Source organism: Hoplias malabaricus, chromosome 6 (assembly GCF_029633855.1).
Source record: "Hoplias malabaricus isolate fHopMal1 chromosome 6, fHopMal1.hap1, whole genome shotgun sequence".
Taxonomy (NCBI): Eukaryota; Metazoa; Chordata; class Actinopteri; order Characiformes; family Erythrinidae; genus Hoplias; species Hoplias malabaricus.
The window spans coordinates 2,003,294-2,020,968 of NC_089805.1; the positions used below are offsets into that span (position 1 = coordinate 2,003,294).

The following is a 17,675-nucleotide window of genomic DNA, read 5'->3' on the forward strand; positions in this document are numbered from 1 at the left end:
CAGGATCAGCACAACCATTAGATTCTCTTGGTCACCCCACGGTGGCTTACTAGACAGTGGTTTGCTTAGCTTCGTTTTCTCCTGCAGGGGTCACTATGGCTCTTACCTCTGAAAATGAACCTCCAGTCTATTTTTCTAAAGTAAAGGGGCTACAAAAGGTTCTTTGAACAATGCCATAGAAGAACCACGCTGTTGGGAAGTGTGAGTGTGAAGAACCTTTTAAAGGTTTAAAAATCCATGGTAAAAACGGTTCTTTATAGAATCAGAAGTGGTCATTTTATGGCATCACTCATTTTGGAGTGTAACATCAGAGCAGGGTGTGCTATCCTTATCTGGAGCAGCCCTGGTTATTGGTGTGGTCTACGTGGCCAATTATACTTTGGTGGATTGTGATCTCAAAATAATGAATATTGTGAAGAACATGCCAGTACCCGATATGCACTGTACTCTTCTAGTGGCTCTGAGATTTCTCCATTGTTCTTAGACAAAAGTAAACACCATTAGACTGCATGTGGCAGCCATTTTAGCTAGACATGTCAGGGTGGATGACTCGTACTTGGGAATGCACTGCCTATATTCTAGTTTACTAAAGCCTCCAGAGACCTACAGAGCTCCTTGTTGACCCACTGGCCCAGGTGGACTTGAAGTGCATTTTGCCTAAGGCTGCTTTCTTAATAGTCTCTGCCAAAAAGGCCCTCTGGTAACCCTACTTCATTATGGAGGTCACTTTGTGGCCTAATTCCTTTCTTGCCAGAGGTGTTAAGTAGTGCATTGTCTGCTTTTGGGGATGTTTCTGATGACCATTGCCTGGCCTTATGTCCTGGTGTTCTGTTCTCACAAAATATGTGGTGGATACAACACTGAGGGCTTTCATTGGCTGGTTCAAATTGTCAAATTGGCTCAAAAGAACTATTCCTGAAAGTGGATATGTCACACATCTGTAGCGATACAAAAGGAAACCTTTGATAGACTTAGTCACCCTCTAATGGTCATCTGTAATTCATAGATATATTCATTATATTGTGTGAAACATTAATGATGGATATGACAGAAATCTGTTAAGAACACACTGGGCATTTGTGCTACAGTAACTCCTCTATGGGACTGGAACCTTAAATTCAAGTGTCTCTTATTCCGCTTCTCATGAAGGCACTAGTTGGAACAGTTGTGTTACACAAGGGTTTTATTTTAAATAAATGGTGATTCAGAATATTGCTTTTAAAAATGAGCTGTTTCCAGTGTATTGTAAGATAAAGGAACATGGCAGAAACGACTGAAACAAATAATGACATCACACAGTCATATATAAAGCAAAAGATTTACTGCAGAAAAAACATTCCAGAAAAGGGGTGTGGCAGCGACTGGCTGCAGGACAAACAGCTTTATTCCCTGTTTAACGGGTTCTCAAACCACACCCTGAACCGCTAACACACAAACTCCATAGCCAATGACGAGTAAACCATACGCTACTGAGAAAAATAAAGGCAGAAACAGAACAGAAACAACTAAAAGAGAGTCTAACAGAGGCTTTATACACAGCATGTACATCCAACATCAGCTTATCCGCCGGCATGTGTGTGTGTTTTAATAGTGGCGTTTATTAAAAAAAAATAAGGGGGGGATTCTCATGTGGTGAACCAAAGCTAAACAGAACAAAAACTATGGCTCACAAAACAATTCAGTAATATTCCCAATACAAAAAACCCACTGCATACACTCCACAGCTCCGCCCTTGTATACGAGTGCACACAGACGGTCCTAAAATGGCACACAATGGTATATAACCAAATCAGCTAATTAAAATGACCAATACATCATGTGCAGAACTCGCAAAGCCTTCCCAACTTATGAGTCTGTCCTCCCTCTGAGGTCCGTTTCCCTATAGGCCTGCCATTCCTGATTCCACCAAAATACCACAGGGCTTAGGTTGTCATGTGAGACCTGGGATATTAACACACTTAAACACTGCCTCTTGCTAGTTAGCGGGAAAGGAAAGTGGTCAGATTGCCTTTTGCTGGTTCCAATGGAAATGTTGACAATTAAATGCAATGCACACTACAGGCTGGGGGTAACATTCCAAGTTACATAGCCTCTATGTTGACTACATAAAAGCTCTGTGGACTAATATAACGTAAAACACATAAATAACATGAAATGTGACAGTTTTCCCAAACAATTGGACATGGCACCGAGCCATACTTCTCAGTTTTCTTTAACCTCGTTATGTTCTGCTAAAATATTTTGTTTTCATCGGTGCTGCAGATAATTATTACAACATAACTGTTTCACAAAACGTTTTATTTTTAGTCATTTCTTAATCCATTATCAAAAAGGTCCCTATGAATGAAATGAATGGGGATTCAAGGTGTCTTGCAACCAGCATATGATGTAGGTCTGCACTTTCCCTCCCCATGGAGAAGTGTAACGGTGTGTTTTAAATCAGTATTACACAACAGGACGTGTGTATAAGCAGGCGTTCTCGACTTGTTTCACTTTAATCAAGGCCTGATCGTTGTGTAGTTGGGTGTGTGTGTTAGATTTTGATGCGGAAGGCCGTAGGCTGTGCCGTTGCTGGCTCTGTAGTGGATGTGCTCTGAGTGGAGGATTTAAACAGAGCCTTTAGGATGGTTTGAGGATCCACTTCAGCCTGGGTAGAGCTGGAGCGAGAACGGGACAGAGATGCTGGGAGACCATCCTTCTTACTACTGCTGTTGCTGCCGCCAGCGCCCCCTGCAGGAGAGTCACTCAACCTCCTAAAAGAGAGATGTGATAAACTTTACTGGACAAAAGCATCAAATGTATAAATAAAAAGGCATTTAATTGAATTCAAATTATATAACGTTTAAATAATTACATTGATAGGATTGGTTCCGTGCCATCATCAATTCACATAGATGAAAACAGGTTAAATTCATTCCAATTATACACGGATTACCCATAACATTATGACCACCTCCTTGTTTCTACACTCACAGTCAGACACAGCTATCTTGTTGGACCACTGTGTAGTTGTAGATGTTGATGTTCACTAGTCCTTCACTAGTGGTCAGTGAACGCTGCTCACAGGACGCTGTTGGCTGGATATTTTTGGTTGGACTTTTCACATACTACGGGGCTGTGTCTGATCCACACTTGCCATCAAAACACACAGTGTTACTGTATTTCTAAGAATGATCCACCATCCAAATCACATACCTGCTCTATGGCTGTAAAAGGCTAAAAGAGGGGCATATGCAGAGTAACAGATGGGCTACAGTCTGTAATTGTAGAAATTGTCAGTTGAGAAGAAAGATTGGAGTGACTGTAGAAACAAGGAGGTGGTCAATATTTTAGGGCTGATCTGTGAATAATTTAATAAAGTAGTAACTCAAAATCAAGTAAAGAATGGTGAATACAAATATTATGAGATATTTGGAAAAGGTTAAACACAAAGACTTAAAAAACTAAATCTCTACTTTTTGTACTTTAACACAGTGAAGCACAAACATCCAAATATTAGCTGTAGCTCAGTCAACAATGTGTGAAGGAAATTTGGCCATGAACATTCATAATCTACGAATCTGTAGTTTGCTTGGCTGTTACTCAATTTCTTAAAGGCTTAAAGGCTAAGCAGCAGCTCTATGAAAGTGTCAAACAAATAAATACAGTGGAATTTGAGTTCCTAACTTGTGTTTATTGAGAGTCAGAAAACATGTTATTTCTTACTAATTCAAGGAATAAGGTTTAAAAGACCGTTGGTCCCCCCCCAACGGTGTTGGGAAACTCTAATAGGCGTCTTGCCTGTGACGTAGATGGTGGACAACAACTCTAGAAGTTGCACTTAATTTAATGCAAAATGAGGAAAAGGTGTGTTGTTTTTGGCTGCAATCATTCAATGTACAGTGGGACATCTGTGAACAAATGGCCCAAAGATCCCAAAATATCCAGAAAATGGACTAAATTTGTCAACTTTAAACGGGCACTTTGGAAAGGACCCTCCGCTCACTCCGTTATCTGTAGCTCATTTCACTGGCGCTTTTCCAACAATATGGGCATGTAAGGACACCAACGAAAGGTGTTCAAGAGCCTCTGTAACATGGAGGTAAACAGGGTAAGGACACTCACTTCGCCTGTTTTAGTTGGTGTTAGTTAACGTTAGCTTGACTCGCTAAACTCGGTGGCTCAGATTATACTCGGCTACGTAGCTGCATTACGGAGGTTTATAGTGTCGGATGAATTCGAGTTCGACTTCGATCACATTTACAAGAATAACGGTACCTCTACATTTGAGTTTAGCTTATTGCTAGGCTATTGTCATGAATAATGTTGGTTATTTAGCTAGATACTGTCATAACAGTCAGTCATAACGGTGTTTTACCGCGGCGTTGTTCAGCTGTTGTCCACCAGTGACGTCACGGTTGCGTTCGAGAATTTCCGTAGCAGCTCGGGTTTTTCCGTCAATTTAATAAAATTTTCAGTTTTAAAGCAAATTAATCAGCAATATTTTTATTTTAATTCATACTTATATATGTCAGTAACTACAATAATGTGAAATATTCATGGAGGTCCATAAGTGGTGCTTAGCCTTTAAGGTGGTTACTGCAAATGACCTGTCTAGTCTTTGAGAAGGAATTTCCACTTTTGCTTAAGATTAGACTTAATCCTAATAAATCTGAACAAGTGTAATACCTCAATTATTTTAGTCAGGTGCTTTCCTTGCTTTAATTTTCAAGCTTAAGATTTCTCTTTTCCACTGTTCTAAATGTTTTTACTTAAACAGAATAAACAATTGAAATATTGTCTGAGACAGAAACAAACTTGAATGACAGAGACTCACAGCAGGATTGGTTGGTCCGATGTGATCACGTTGCCCTGTATATGCAGATTACACTTCATTGGTTGACCTACAAATAGTGTGTAGAGAGCATGATATCATTTACATATTTAGATTGGAGATAATGAAGAGAGAAAAGGTAACTTTCATAATTAAACCTGAAGCTTCTTAAATCTGAAACATTTTTGTTACTGCAATAAAAATAATATTCAAGAGAATCTGTTTCCTACCATCCAGACAGCGATTGTTGTACTTCCTGTAGGCGCTAATAGCATCATCTTTGCGCACAAAGACCACCTCTGCCACACCCACTTTCACCAGCCGTGCTCGCTTCAGAGCTCCACACACACAGAACAACTCCTACATAAATACACACAGAATTGAAGTGTCAAGAGAAAATGTCATAACATATAAAGCACATATATAGGACTAGTGAACATTATAAATGGATAAGATCATCAGATAAGACCTAAAGTAACAGTTCAGCACATTTGTAACACTCACCACTATGTCCTCCTCTGTGACACGTGGGTGCAGATTATTCACTGTTATTTTGGTTCCTTCCAAGGGACTAAACACCGGCTGCACAATCATACAAACACAAACATGAAAACAACATGTACACAGGTAGAGAGAAGTGTTTAATGGAGCTGTTGCTCAAAGGGAATTAGAAACATTTATCAGTTTAGACACTTCTGAGCTACATATCTCACCTGAGGAGGAGAAGACTGAGTGCTGCTGTTTCCAGCAGCTGGTTGCCCAGTAACCATTGTCCTGGAAACAGGCTGCAGGGACTGTGCAGGAGGGCGGGGGTTTGAACGTGTGGGGGCTACAGCAACAGGGGCTGGAGGAGGTGGGGCCGTGTAAGAGTCATTCTTCACAACTTTAGTTATTGGGGTAGACATGGAAAATAATGCACCTGTACCCTGCACCTGAGAGAGAGAGAGAGAGAGAGAGAGAGAGAGAGAGAGAGAGAGAGAGAGCAAAAATACATTCACATATTAATCTAGTTTGAGTAGCAACAACTAACATCTTTAAAAACCTGCAACTTTGATATATCATTTGACACACTGTGCGTTTCCTCACTAGCTGAGAAATAACTTATCCAACCACTCACTCAACAACAAACTGTCACGACAATGAGCATTGTAAACAAACTAACACACTACTACGACAGCAGCGTTACTGCAGCCCTTAGAATGATCCACCACCCAAATCATATCTGCCCTTGAGGTACTTTCAGGCTCCTGTCCACTGAAGAACAAGGTGAAGGGGTTCACAAAATGTAAGAGCAAGAGATGGACTACAGTCTGTAATTGTACAACTACATAGTGCTGCTGTATGGTCAGCGGAGCTGCGAGAAGGAACAGTGAGTGTAGAAACATGGAGGTGATCAAAACATTATGGTTGATCTGTGTGACTCACTCTTGTCTGTGCCATGTTATGAGCTGTGGTGATCTTCATCTGTTTATTTGGAATGGCACCATCATCCTCATCAGCTGAGAGACCCTTGATAAAAGAAAACACACATGTGTACTGTGAGATTTTGTTTCAATATGGATGACCAGCAGTGTGCACACACATACAATTTAAACCTCTGCATATGGTCGCATTCAGGAATTTAAATACCTTGAACGCTTGATCAAATTACGTTACAAATTAAGTTGTAAAGCTCACCTGAGCTGCTCTGCCAGGGACATTAATGCGTATTCCACTTGTCATAGCAACAGGCCTCTGCTAAATAGAAAGATGAGAGCATAAGAGAGAGCAAAAAGAGGGGATTGTGTTAGTGTAGCGTTCCAAATAAAGTAGGCTAAAACATTTAGATAATAATTAAACAATAGGTTTTGCTCCAAACAACAGCAGGGAAAATAAATTTGTAAACATTATCTATAAAAACAACTTCTAGTGAACTCCACACAAAATGGAGTACTCCACTCAAAACCACTTTTTGAGGAGCATGCAAAAACTCAGTAACAGCAATTCAGCATTTAAACCGTAGTAAACACTGCTGACAAAATGTCTGCTTCACGGAAATATGAAGAGTATTTGGACTGCATTTATTTGGAATATTTTAATTAGCAAATTTTACAAGGATAACTTGACTATCTAAACCTGTGTTGAGAGAGAAAGTCATTTTTCTCCATCATAAAACAGTCTAGAGATCGAAATGTTCTAGATTTCTGAAGCTGCAACTTAATATTCATGAGCTCTGTCTTACTTCGATGGTTTTGGTGATCTTGAGGTTGGCTGCGGGTCCCTGACTGGGCGATGAGATGTTCCTCTTCAGGCTCAGTCTATCACGTGCATCCACCACTTTTGTGAGTCCACCCCCAGGTTGGATGGCCACACCCACTCTGGAGTTAAGTCCCTGATTGGAGGGGAAGGCCCTCGTAGTGGCGATGACTGGGGTGTTGTGGATTTGGATTTGTGGTATAGGTGCGTGGCCGCTGCCTGTTGGGGGGTCTGTTTGCTGATGTTTTCGAGAGTTTATGGTCTGCCTTGCGTCCTGCACTGAACTCATGGTGCCCCCTCTCCCCCGAATACGGAAGCGTGCATCCTTCTGCCCTAAACGCTCCCTTGCATCCTTCACCTGGAAACCTGAGGGAAGGGAGGGCAGATCAGTGGATATATAGAGAGAGACAGACAGAAATGACGCTCCTCTGGCGTGCCAGTTTTCTACACCATAAACCTAGCTTTTCATGTGAACAAGCCAAAATATGAATCTTTTACTGAAGCCCTAATCACAGTCATCTTGTTCTGACAATTCAGCATTCCTAATGCTGGAAAATTTACTGGTTAAGACACAGTTATAACATAAATTAAATTTGAAATTAAATAAAACATCAACGAATCCTGCATGTGTAATATTTAAAAGCTTTGCAATTAATGCAAGTAAAGTATAACTAAACTCCACTAATTAAATCAAATTCTTGTAGGTTCTTTAAAGGGCTGCAACTATTGAATATTTTGGAATCGAGTATTCTGTTTATTTTTTTCATCGATTAATCGGATAAAGCATACTTTTGTGTTTTTAAACAACTATATCAAGTGTTATGTAAAATGAAAGGTCTCTTAAAATGAGCAAGCAATTGGCTGCTATTCAAGTAGTCATAAATTAATTTGTCCATCTGTTGCCTTTATTATTACTATCTTTTATATGGGGAAGGTGTGTTTTAAGATGTAACCTCTCTCTCTGTGTGTGTGTGTGTGTGTGTGTGTTTGTGCACGCTCGTTGCTTTCAGTTCAGGTGCTTTGAAATGCGTGTCAGTTATAACAGTCCGTGTAAAACAATGACACCAGAGCTGAGCGGTAGTCTACAAAGCGGGAGTGATACGATAGCAGAGACATTTAAAATAGGTGGACTTTGGTGGCATAAATTAAACAAAGCCTTGAGGCAAAGAGTTTTCTTGAACATTTTTAGTAATCGAATTATTTGAGTTTCCCGAATAATCATTTCAGCCCTAGTTCTTTACCTCCACCCCCTCCTAGCCTCTGTCTGACATCACTGGTTCCAATCTTCTGTCGGGCATCAAACGTACGGCTGACCATCCCTGCCCCTCTGCCTGCCAAACCTGCCCCTCTGCCCAACGTGCCTGCACCTCTTCCAAACATTGGCCTGAAAAAGAAGTAAATAAATAAAATCAACACAATATATAAAAAAAAACACAAAATATGACATCCAATATATAAATAAGTACATACATAATGTAATTTGCACTTCACTGTATCACATTCAATTGTTTTTGAGTTGTGTCTATAATGTAGTTTACATTAAATAATTTGTAGTGGTTGAAAGAAGACATATGAAAAACTCAGCATATTCACTTGAGTATCAGGAGCTACTACCAACACACACTTGAAATAAAATAACCTCTCAGTTTTTTTTGTGGTGTGCCTACGTCTGAAAACATGGGATATAATGAGACATTCTGATTTTGTGCTGCACTCTGTTTACTGCATACACTTTAGAAGTGTCCTGCCTTTTCATCTTACATACCTTTACATTTGAGAGCACAAAGAAAATGTCAGATAGAGCAAAACACAATGAGCATTCAGAAATTAGTGTACTAAATAAACATGATGAAATTTAGAACAGATTAAAAAAGCGAATCAAAATATAGCTCGTTTTCATTTGTTAAAGACATATTGACAAAACCTTTTGATTAGTTAAAGGATAACAACAAAAACCCGGGAAAAGTTCTTGATAAATTAATCAAAGTGCATAATTTTCGCGAAGTGGACTTACGAATAAAAAATAAAACAGAAGAAAATAAGGGCCCCTTACAGTAGACTTGCAAAAACCGTCGTTTCTAAACGTTTAAACCACTGCACCACTTCCTAATATCCCTTTATCTTCTGATTATTTTGTTTATTATTATTGTTATTACTGAAGTTTTTAAAACCTCTCAACAAAATTGTGATGCTAATCGGGTAGGCTAGCTAATCTTTTTTAGCTTAGCCACGCGTGTCGGCCCGCAGTATGAACCAGTCACAGAACACGACACAGCAAAATCCACCAATCACAGCAAAGGACACTGCCGGGCCTCTCCGCTGTGAAAATGGAGGCGGGTCGTTTAGCTACAGCAGCAAAACACTCGAAAGCGGCACAATAATCTCAGCACTGAACGAGGAACACGTAGAGTACATAACGCGGTGGTTCCACTATCTATGTTTCCTCTCTGTACCTTATTAAAAATCAGTGAAATTTTACCTCTTCGCGCCGCGGCGGCGGATCAGTTCGTCCAGAGATACATCCGCCATCTTCCCACTCGTTGCGGACTGCGCATGCACGGAGCGAAGGCGCCCGATGACGTCATTAACGTGTACCATGATTAAAGACTCCATTCATTGAAAAAAACATATTTACTTTTTTTAACATGTCCGTGTGACTCTCTTATACTTAAAGACATCTCAAACGGGCAAATTCATACACTAAGAGATTCTGATGTCATAAATCTAAAGGCCAATGTATGCTTCTGTGTCACATTTACACAGTAAATATGGTGTAGGTACCGTGTAGCTAATTGAAGGATGACTGCAAATATGATCTCATTTTAACACAATACAAAGGCTGCCAGATGGGAGCAAATTCACGATGAAAGATGTCCTTAAACATAGGTGTGGATATTACAGAGAAATGTATACACAGACACAGTATACAAATGCAGAGGATTTTGAGGCATAAACACTGTCACCTCAGGAAAATAGTGTCAGCACTGCATTTGCTTCTTTCCTGACTGTAATTGCAGAGCAGTGCACAAGTATAAATGTCCACAATGGCATAAACTACTTATGTAAACTTGTGTAAACTCTGTATTGATTTAGCAAATCGGCCTTAAGAGACCAATCCCATCAAGTTGCAGCGTACGGTTTGAACTGCATGCACATTGTTCTATAAACATTTCATGTACACAAGTACAAACACTTCCAAAAATGTTCTGTCTGTTTGGTAAAAAAAAAAAAAAATACAAATGTAAAAATGCTTTAAATCCATGTATTATTATCCTCAAAACTACATAGGATAACTACAGCATTTCTGAAATTGATTCAATAAAATTTGGGGAATGCTAAAACATTTTTTAAATTTAATATTTGGTTGTTTTTTTTATTTAAAATTAAGATAAATATGGAACCAAATTTCGGGAATGAATTGAACTACTCTTATTTTGCAAAATATTTTATTCACAAACATACATATTCGTTCATGAAATGTTTCTATTTATGATATATTTTCATAATCTCCTAATTTTAAAATCCAATAAACATCCACTAAACCAACTGAAAAGTAACGCTGAGCTTGAATACACCTCAGTTGTTTAATTACCCCAGATTGTGTTTAATAACTTTTTCAAAGTTGTAGTCCCTGCTTTGTGTTTCGTGTAATTCTGTGTTTATAAGCAACTATATTCAAATGTAGACTAATATAATCAAATAATTAATAAAATAACAGGGAAAAGCCAGTTCACAAAACCCTAAACCAGGTGTGAAAAATATAAACATTGTACATTTGAAAATAAGGCTTTACATATATATTTAATGATATTCACAACAGAACAAATGAAGCTGATGAAAGTGTAATCGTAAAAAGGTTCAAGAGACGTGTATCATTAAAACACAGAATGTTTTCTTCACAGAAAATAAAGGAAAAACATTCAGAATTAACGGCTTTGTGATTAGGGGCGTGTCCTAATGGGTGAGAAACGATGACGTTCTTCAGTCCCACAATGCACCGCTATGGGAACCTTCCGATATGATTACATATCATATAATATTATACACTATTAACACGACATGCAGCCTATATCAGTAATAATAACGCGTATTCATCCACATCGTCTGAATAAACTCACTTATGCGGAGTAATCGTTGATATTTGGTGCTGATATCTCTTCACCGTTTTCGTGGAACTCGGAAGAGGGTGTGAGCTCAGTGCAAGGCGCCTAGATTCAGTTATGCCTTAAACTGATGAGTAAGGAAAATAACGATGCGGGGTGACGCCCGCGTCCTCGCCTAGATTTGCGAGTTCAATTTTTGAACGGGTACAGGTCTGACCTGAGGGTGACCAGCCTACTCTGCTGGACGCCCCGGGAACCAGGATCTGCCCCGCCCCCCTAATTGTGAAACTAAAAACAGACTTAAAAATCACTTGAATTATGAAGTATGTAGCTTTTGTTCACAAAGTGTAAGTGTGAGGTTTTATCTTATCTAACAAGCTTTAAACCACGCGAGACTCAGAGGAAAATAATAATCACATCTTCCATGTGTGTATATGGAAGTAGTCTAAACCACATTAGAAGAAATATACTAGCGTTTCTACAGGATGAATTTCAAGAAAATGCAGATAAGTCCCACCGGTCATAAAAACTACGGCAGGGGAATAAACTCAAAGAAACGACGACAGATATGGCAAACACTAACAACAACCGGAGCCAGTCAGTCACAGAAATAAACAGAAGCATTAAAGAGCGGATTATGTGCTGTGTGAAGTATATGTGCTGTTTTTTCCCCTTTTTTTTAGGTCAGAGAGTAATGTAATTTGTACAAAAGTCTAAAAAAGCAACAGAAATTTCCCTCCGTGACTGCCTTAGTAGCAATACATACATCAACCACGAGGTGGCGATGCAGTACAACTACTGAATACCCCTCTGAAAATACTCATATGGGAAAGTTAAGCCTTTCAATTTTTTAGATAAAATGTCCCCAACGTCTCCTAGTTTGAACGTCATTTCTGTAAAACTAACACAACATACTTGTGACTGTCCACAGGTCATAGTAACACAGATGTAGCCCTATCCCTCTTAACTGAGAATAGTGATGTGTCGGTCGCGAACGAACCGGTTCAAAGAGCCGGCTCTTGTAAGTGAACGATGGGTCAATTTTTTCTAAGGCTTGTCATTCAACCAATCAGAGAACTGGATCAACCCCTCCGAGCTGAGACACTTGGTTTTCCTGAACGCCAATCTGCCTTCCAAAAAATAGTGAAAGAAAATGTTAAATCAGTTAAGTGTTTGTTGACAGTTGTGGTTGTTTAAATCACTACCGTTGAATGCTGCTGTTTTGCACTGTGCAGAGTATTTGTTTATTTTATTACCCAGGAATGGATGATTATTTAATTTAATAAGCTATTGTGTAATACCTACCTTTTGGGTTCCATTGGCTGTATTTCAGAGTTCACAAGTGATTTTTTATTATGGTGTTTAAATAAAAATCCAGTTATTTATACAATCGAATGTGTGAGTGCAGTCAGTGAGTTATTACAAGACAGCCATAAAAACAATTGGCCATTGCAACACTTTATTATTTTTAATATTGAACAATAATATTGTGTCCATATAGTCATGTAAAATGTAGGTAATATTGTTCTGTACCAGTGGAAATAAGTGGTAAAACAAAGAGCCATTTAGGAGCCGAAAGAGCCGGCTCTTTATGAAGAGCCGAGCCAAAAGAGCCGGCTCCCCAAAAAGAGCCGAAATTCCCATCACTGGATCAGACACAGCAGGTTGTATGTTTGATGTCTAATGCAGTGCCAAACATTTATTTTTTGTTTCTTGTTTCAGAGTGTGTCTGTTATTTCGAAAGAGTAATTTAAGCAAATTGTTTCAGATCTTTCTCAGGTTGAGGTCACCTCCCACACTCTAAAAATCTGCATATATGCAAATATGGAGCTCACCTGGTTACTTGAATGTAGGTATCCCATAAGGCCTTGCTCAAATCCTCATAATCATACAACAGGTTTGTCCTTTAAAATAAATGAAAAATACAGTGGACTGAGTAGTGTTTTCTGTGGTAATTAAAACATGAGTCGATGCTATATACACTATAGGTTTCGAACATGGTTTTAATATATACTTATACTGTGTGTGGAAGTTTATGTAGAAGGCTGTTTGAGTAGCCCACCATGACTGAAGATCCTTGACCCCAATGTGGACAGTGTTATTCTGAATCAGAGCTGTTGTGCCTTAAACTGATGAGTAAGGAAAATAACAGCATGGGGTGATACCTATGCATTTACTGTCATTGTAAACTGGATTTTTTGAAGGGGCAAAGGTCTCTGTGGAGAGGAACTCACCTACTTAGTGAGAAGCTTTCTGCTAGTGGGATCTGTCCTGATTATGTTGGTGAAAAAACAGAAGTGCTGGACTGCCCCCTACAGGCCTGACATGGCTTTGTTGTGTTTGTGTTCAAATGGGTGGCTGTTACTTAAACGATCAATAAGTTTTTGTGTTAAAGTTATAGCTTCTCGTGGAAAATCACCACTGCATGAAATCTACACGACTCTACTTGACTCAGCACGGCTCTTTGGCTTTTCCACTGGCTAAATATGGTACATGGTTCCTGGAAATGGGAAGGTTTTCAGTCCCAGTTCGCTCAGGGTTCCAACCGTGATGAGTAGGTACTAAATGGTGACAAATGGTGTAAACCCTGCATTTCGTGCTGATTGGCCAGAGTCATGTCAATCACCACGAAATGCAGAGCTGTAATATTAACACCACATGTCGCCTATATCAATAATAACGCGTATTCATCCACATCGTCTGAATAAACTCACTTATGCGGCGTAATCGTTGATATTTGGTGCTGATATCTCTTCACCGTTTTCGTGGAACTCAGAAGAGGGTGTGAGCTCAGTGCAAGGCGCCTAGATTCAGTTATGCCTTAAACTGATGAGTAAGGAAAATAACGATGCGGGGTGACGCCCGCGTCCTCGCCTAGATTTGCGAGTTCAATTTTTGAACGGGTACAGGTCTGACCTGAGGGTGACCAGCCTACTCTGCTGGACGCCCCGGGGACCAGGATCTGCCCCGCCCCCCTAATTGTGAAACTAAAAACAGACTTAAAAATCACTTGAATTATGAAGTATATAGCTTTTATAGACAAAGTGTAAGTGTGAGGTTTTATCTTATCTAACAAGCCTTAAACCGTGTGAGATTCAGAGGAAAATAATAATCACATCTTCCATGCGTGTATATGGAAATAGTCTAAACCACATTAGAAGAAATATACTAGCGTTTCCACAGGATGAATTTCAAGAAAATGCAGATAAGTCCCACCGGTCATAAAAACTACGGCAGGGGAATAAACTCAAAGAAACGACGACAGATATGGCAAACACTAACAACAACTGGAGCCAGTCAGTCACAGAAATAAACAGAAGCATTAAAGATAGGATTATGTGCTGTGTGAAGTATATGTGCTGTTTTTTTTCTTTCTTTTTTTTTTAGGTCAGAGAGTAATGTAATTTGTACAAAAGTCTAAAAAAGCAACAGAGATTTCCCTCCATGACTGCCTTAGTAGCAATACATACATCAACCACGAGGTGGCGATGCAGTACAACTACTGAATACCCATCTGAAAATACTCATATGAGAAAGTACTCTAAAAAAAGCTAGTAAAGCCTTTCAATGTTTTAGCCAAAATGTCCCCAACGTCTCCTAGTTTGAACGGCATTTCTGTAAAACTAACACAACATACTTGTGACTGTCCACAGGTCATAGTAACACAGATGTAGGCCTATCCCTCTTAACTGAGGTACAGTCGATCAGACACAGCAGGTTGTATGTTTGATGTCTAATGCAGTGCCAACCATTTATTTTTTGTTTCTTGTTTCAGAGTGTGTCTGTTATTTCGAAAGAGTAATTTAAGCAAAGGTTGAGGTCACCTCCCACACTCTGAAAATCTGCATATGTGCAAATATGGAGCTCACCTGGTTACTTGAATGTAGGTATCCCATAAGGCCTTGCTCAAATCCTCATAATCATACAACAGGTTTGTCCTTTAAAATAAATGAAAAATACAGTGGACTGAGTAGTGTTTTCTGTGGTATTTAAAACATGAGTCGATGCTATATACACTATAGGTTTCGAACATGGTTTTAATATCTACTTATACTGTGTGTGGAAGTTTATGTAGAAGGCTGTTTGAGTAGCCCACCATGACTGAAGATCCTTGGCCCCAATGTGGACGGCGTTATTCTGAATCGAGCTGTTATGCCTTAAACTGATGAGTAAGGAAAATAACAGCATGGGGTGATACCTGTGCACTTACAATCATTGTAAACTGGATTTTTTGAAAGGACAAAGGTCTCTGTGGAGAGGAACTCACCTACTTAGTGAGAAGCTTTCTGCTAGTTAGATCTGTCCTGATAATGTTGGTGAAAAAACAGAAAGTGCTGCACTGCCCCCTACAGGCCTGGCATAGCTTTGTTGTGTTTGTGTTAGAATGGGTGGCTGTTACTTAAATGATCAATACGTTTTTGTGTTAAAGTTATAGCTTCTCGTGGTGATTTTCCACTGCATGAAATCTACACGACTCTACTTGACTCAGCACGGCTCTTTGGCTTTTCCACTGGCTAAATATGGTACATGGTTCCTGGAAACGGGTAGGTTTTCAGTCCCAGTTCGCTCAGGGTTCCAACCATGATGAGTAGGTACTAAATAGTGACAAATGGTGTAAACCCTGCATTTCGTGCTGATTGGCCAGAGTCATGTCAATCACCACGAAATGCAGAGCTGTAATATTAACACCACATGTCGCCTATATCAATAATAACGCGTATTCATCCACATCGTCTGAATAAACTCACTTATGCGGCGTAATCGTTGATATTTGGTGCTGATATCTCTTCACCGTTTTCGTGGACCTCGGAAGAGGGTGTGAGCTCAGTGCAAGGCGCCTAGATTCAGTTATGCCTTAAACTGATGAGTAAGGAAAATAACGATGCGGGGTGACGCCCGCGTCCTCGCCTAGATTTGCGAGTTCAATTTTTGAACGGGTACAGGTCTGACCTGAGGGTGACCAGCCTACTCTGCTGGACGCCCCGGGAACCAGGATCTGCCCCGCCCCCCTATTTGTGAAACTAAAAACAGACTTAAAAATCACTTGAATTATGAAGTATGTAGCTTTTATAGACAAAGTGTAAGTGTGAGGTTTTATCTTATCTAACAAGCCTTAAACCGTGTGAGATTCAGAGGAAAATAATAATCACATCTTTTTTCCCCTTTTTTTTTTAGGTCAGAGAGTAATGTAATTTGTACAAAAGTCTAAAAAGCAACAGAAATGTCCCTCCGTGACTGCCTTAGTAGCAATACATACATCAACCACGAGGTGGCGACGCAGTACAACTACTGAATACCCCTCTGAAAATACTCATATGGGAAAAAAAACTCTAAAAAAAGCTAGTAAAGCCTTTACATTTTTTAGCCCAAATGTCCCCAACGTCTCCTAGTTTGAACGTCATTTCTGTAAAACTAACACAACATAGTAACACAGATGTAGGCCTATCCCTCTTAACTGAGATACAGTCGATCAGACACAGCAGGTTGTATGTTTGATGTCTAATGCAGTGCCAAACATTTATTTTTTGTTTCTTGTTTCAGAGTGTGTCTGTTATTTCGAAAGAGTAATTTAAGCAAAGGTTGAGGTCACCTACCACACTCTGAAAATCTGCATATGTGCAAATATGGAGCTCACCTGGTTACTTGAATGTAGGTATCCCATAAGGCCTTGCTCAAATCCTCATAATCATACAACAGGTTTGTCCTTTAAAATAAATGAAAAATACAGTGGACTGAGTAGTGTTTTCTGTGGTATTTAAAACATGAGTCGATGCTATATACACTATAGGTTTCGAACATGGTTTTAATATCTACTTATACTGTGTGTGGAAGTTTACGTAGAAGGCTGTTTGAGTAGCCCACCATGACTGAAGATCCTTGGCCCCAATGTGGACGGCGTTATTCTGAATCGAGCTGTTATGCCTTAAACTGATGAGTAAGGAAAATAACAGCATGGGGTGATACCTGTGCACTTACAATCATTGTAAACTGGATTTTTTGAAAGGACAAAGGTCTCTGTGGAGAGGAACTCACCTACTTAGTGAGAAGCTTTCTGCTAGTTAGATCTGTCCTGATAATGTTGGTGAAAAAACAGAAAGTGCTGCACTGCCCCCTACAGGCCTGGCATAGCTTTGTTGTGTTTGTGTTAGAATGGGTGGCTGTTACTTAAATGATCAATACGTTTTTGTGTTAAAGTTATAGCTTCTCGTGGTGATTTTCCACTGCATGAAATCTACACGACTCTACTTGACTCAGCACGGCTCTTTGGCTTTTCCACTGGCTAAATATGGTACATGGTTCCTGGAAACGGGTAGGTTTTCAGTCCCAGTTCGCTCAGGGTTCCAACCATGATGAGTAGGTACTAAATAGTGACAAATGGTGTAAACCCTGCATTTCGTGCTGATTGGCCAGAGTCATGTCAATCACCACGAAATGCAGAGCTGTAATATTAACACCACATGTCGCCTATATCAATAATAACGCGTATTCATCCACATCGTCTGAATAAACTCACTTATGCGGCG

The 17,675-nt window shown here is 39.6% G+C and overlaps 1 protein-coding gene and 6 non-coding genes across 9 annotated transcripts; 6 read left to right on the forward strand and 1 right to left on the reverse strand.

The window, feature by feature from the left end:
* Positions 1-1,248: 1,248 nt before the first annotated feature.
* Positions 1,249-9,648, reverse strand: poldip3 (polymerase (DNA-directed), delta interacting protein 3). Of its 3 annotated transcripts, none has more exons than XM_066674476.1 (10): positions 9,528-9,648; positions 8,290-8,432; positions 7,035-7,414; positions 6,491-6,547; positions 6,239-6,322; positions 5,527-5,745; positions 5,318-5,395; positions 5,044-5,173; positions 4,817-4,883; positions 1,249-2,753 (listed from the first exon to the last, which is right to left on the reverse strand). In XM_066674476.1, exons 1-10 carry the CDS (start codon positions 9,644-9,646, stop codon positions 2,534-2,536), a joined length of 1,497 nt encoding a protein of 498 aa, XP_066530573.1. In that variant the 5' UTR covers positions 9,647-9,648; the 3' UTR covers positions 1,249-2,533. The 3 variants fall into 3 exon arrangements, with proteins under 3 accessions (XP_066530573.1, XP_066530572.1, XP_066530574.1); XM_066674475.1 differs by having other exon boundaries at positions 1,250-2,753; positions 6,491-6,550; XM_066674477.1 differs by lacking the exon at positions 9,528-9,648 and adding an exon at positions 9,102-9,233 and having other exon boundaries at positions 1,250-2,753; positions 6,491-6,550.
* A 1,620-nt stretch (positions 9,649-11,268) lies between these two features.
* LOC136700570 (U12 minor spliceosomal RNA) lies at positions 11,269-11,421 on the forward strand. The gene has a single exon (XR_010803785.1). It is a non-coding gene; the product is annotated as a U12 minor spliceosomal RNA (small nuclear RNA).
* Positions 11,422-13,270: 1,849 nt separating this feature from the next.
* Positions 13,271-13,424, forward strand: LOC136700548 (U12 minor spliceosomal RNA). The gene has a single exon (XR_010803764.1). It is a non-coding gene; the product is annotated as a U12 minor spliceosomal RNA (small nuclear RNA).
* Positions 13,425-13,967: 543 nt separating this feature from the next.
* Positions 13,968-14,120, forward strand: LOC136700558 (U12 minor spliceosomal RNA). Its single transcript, XR_010803774.1, has one exon. It is a non-coding gene; the product is annotated as a U12 minor spliceosomal RNA (small nuclear RNA).
* A 1,183-nt stretch (positions 14,121-15,303) lies between these two features.
* Positions 15,304-15,457, forward strand: LOC136700549 (U12 minor spliceosomal RNA). Its single transcript, XR_010803765.1, has one exon. It is a non-coding gene; the product is annotated as a U12 minor spliceosomal RNA (small nuclear RNA).
* Positions 15,458-16,001: 544 nt separating this feature from the next.
* On the forward strand, positions 16,002-16,154 carry LOC136700575 (U12 minor spliceosomal RNA). Its single transcript, XR_010803790.1, has one exon. It is a non-coding gene; the product is annotated as a U12 minor spliceosomal RNA (small nuclear RNA).
* Positions 16,155-17,069: 915 nt separating this feature from the next.
* On the forward strand, positions 17,070-17,223 carry LOC136700550 (U12 minor spliceosomal RNA). Its single transcript, XR_010803766.1, has one exon. It is a non-coding gene; the product is annotated as a U12 minor spliceosomal RNA (small nuclear RNA).
* The last annotated feature ends 452 nt before the right edge of the window (positions 17,224-17,675 follow it).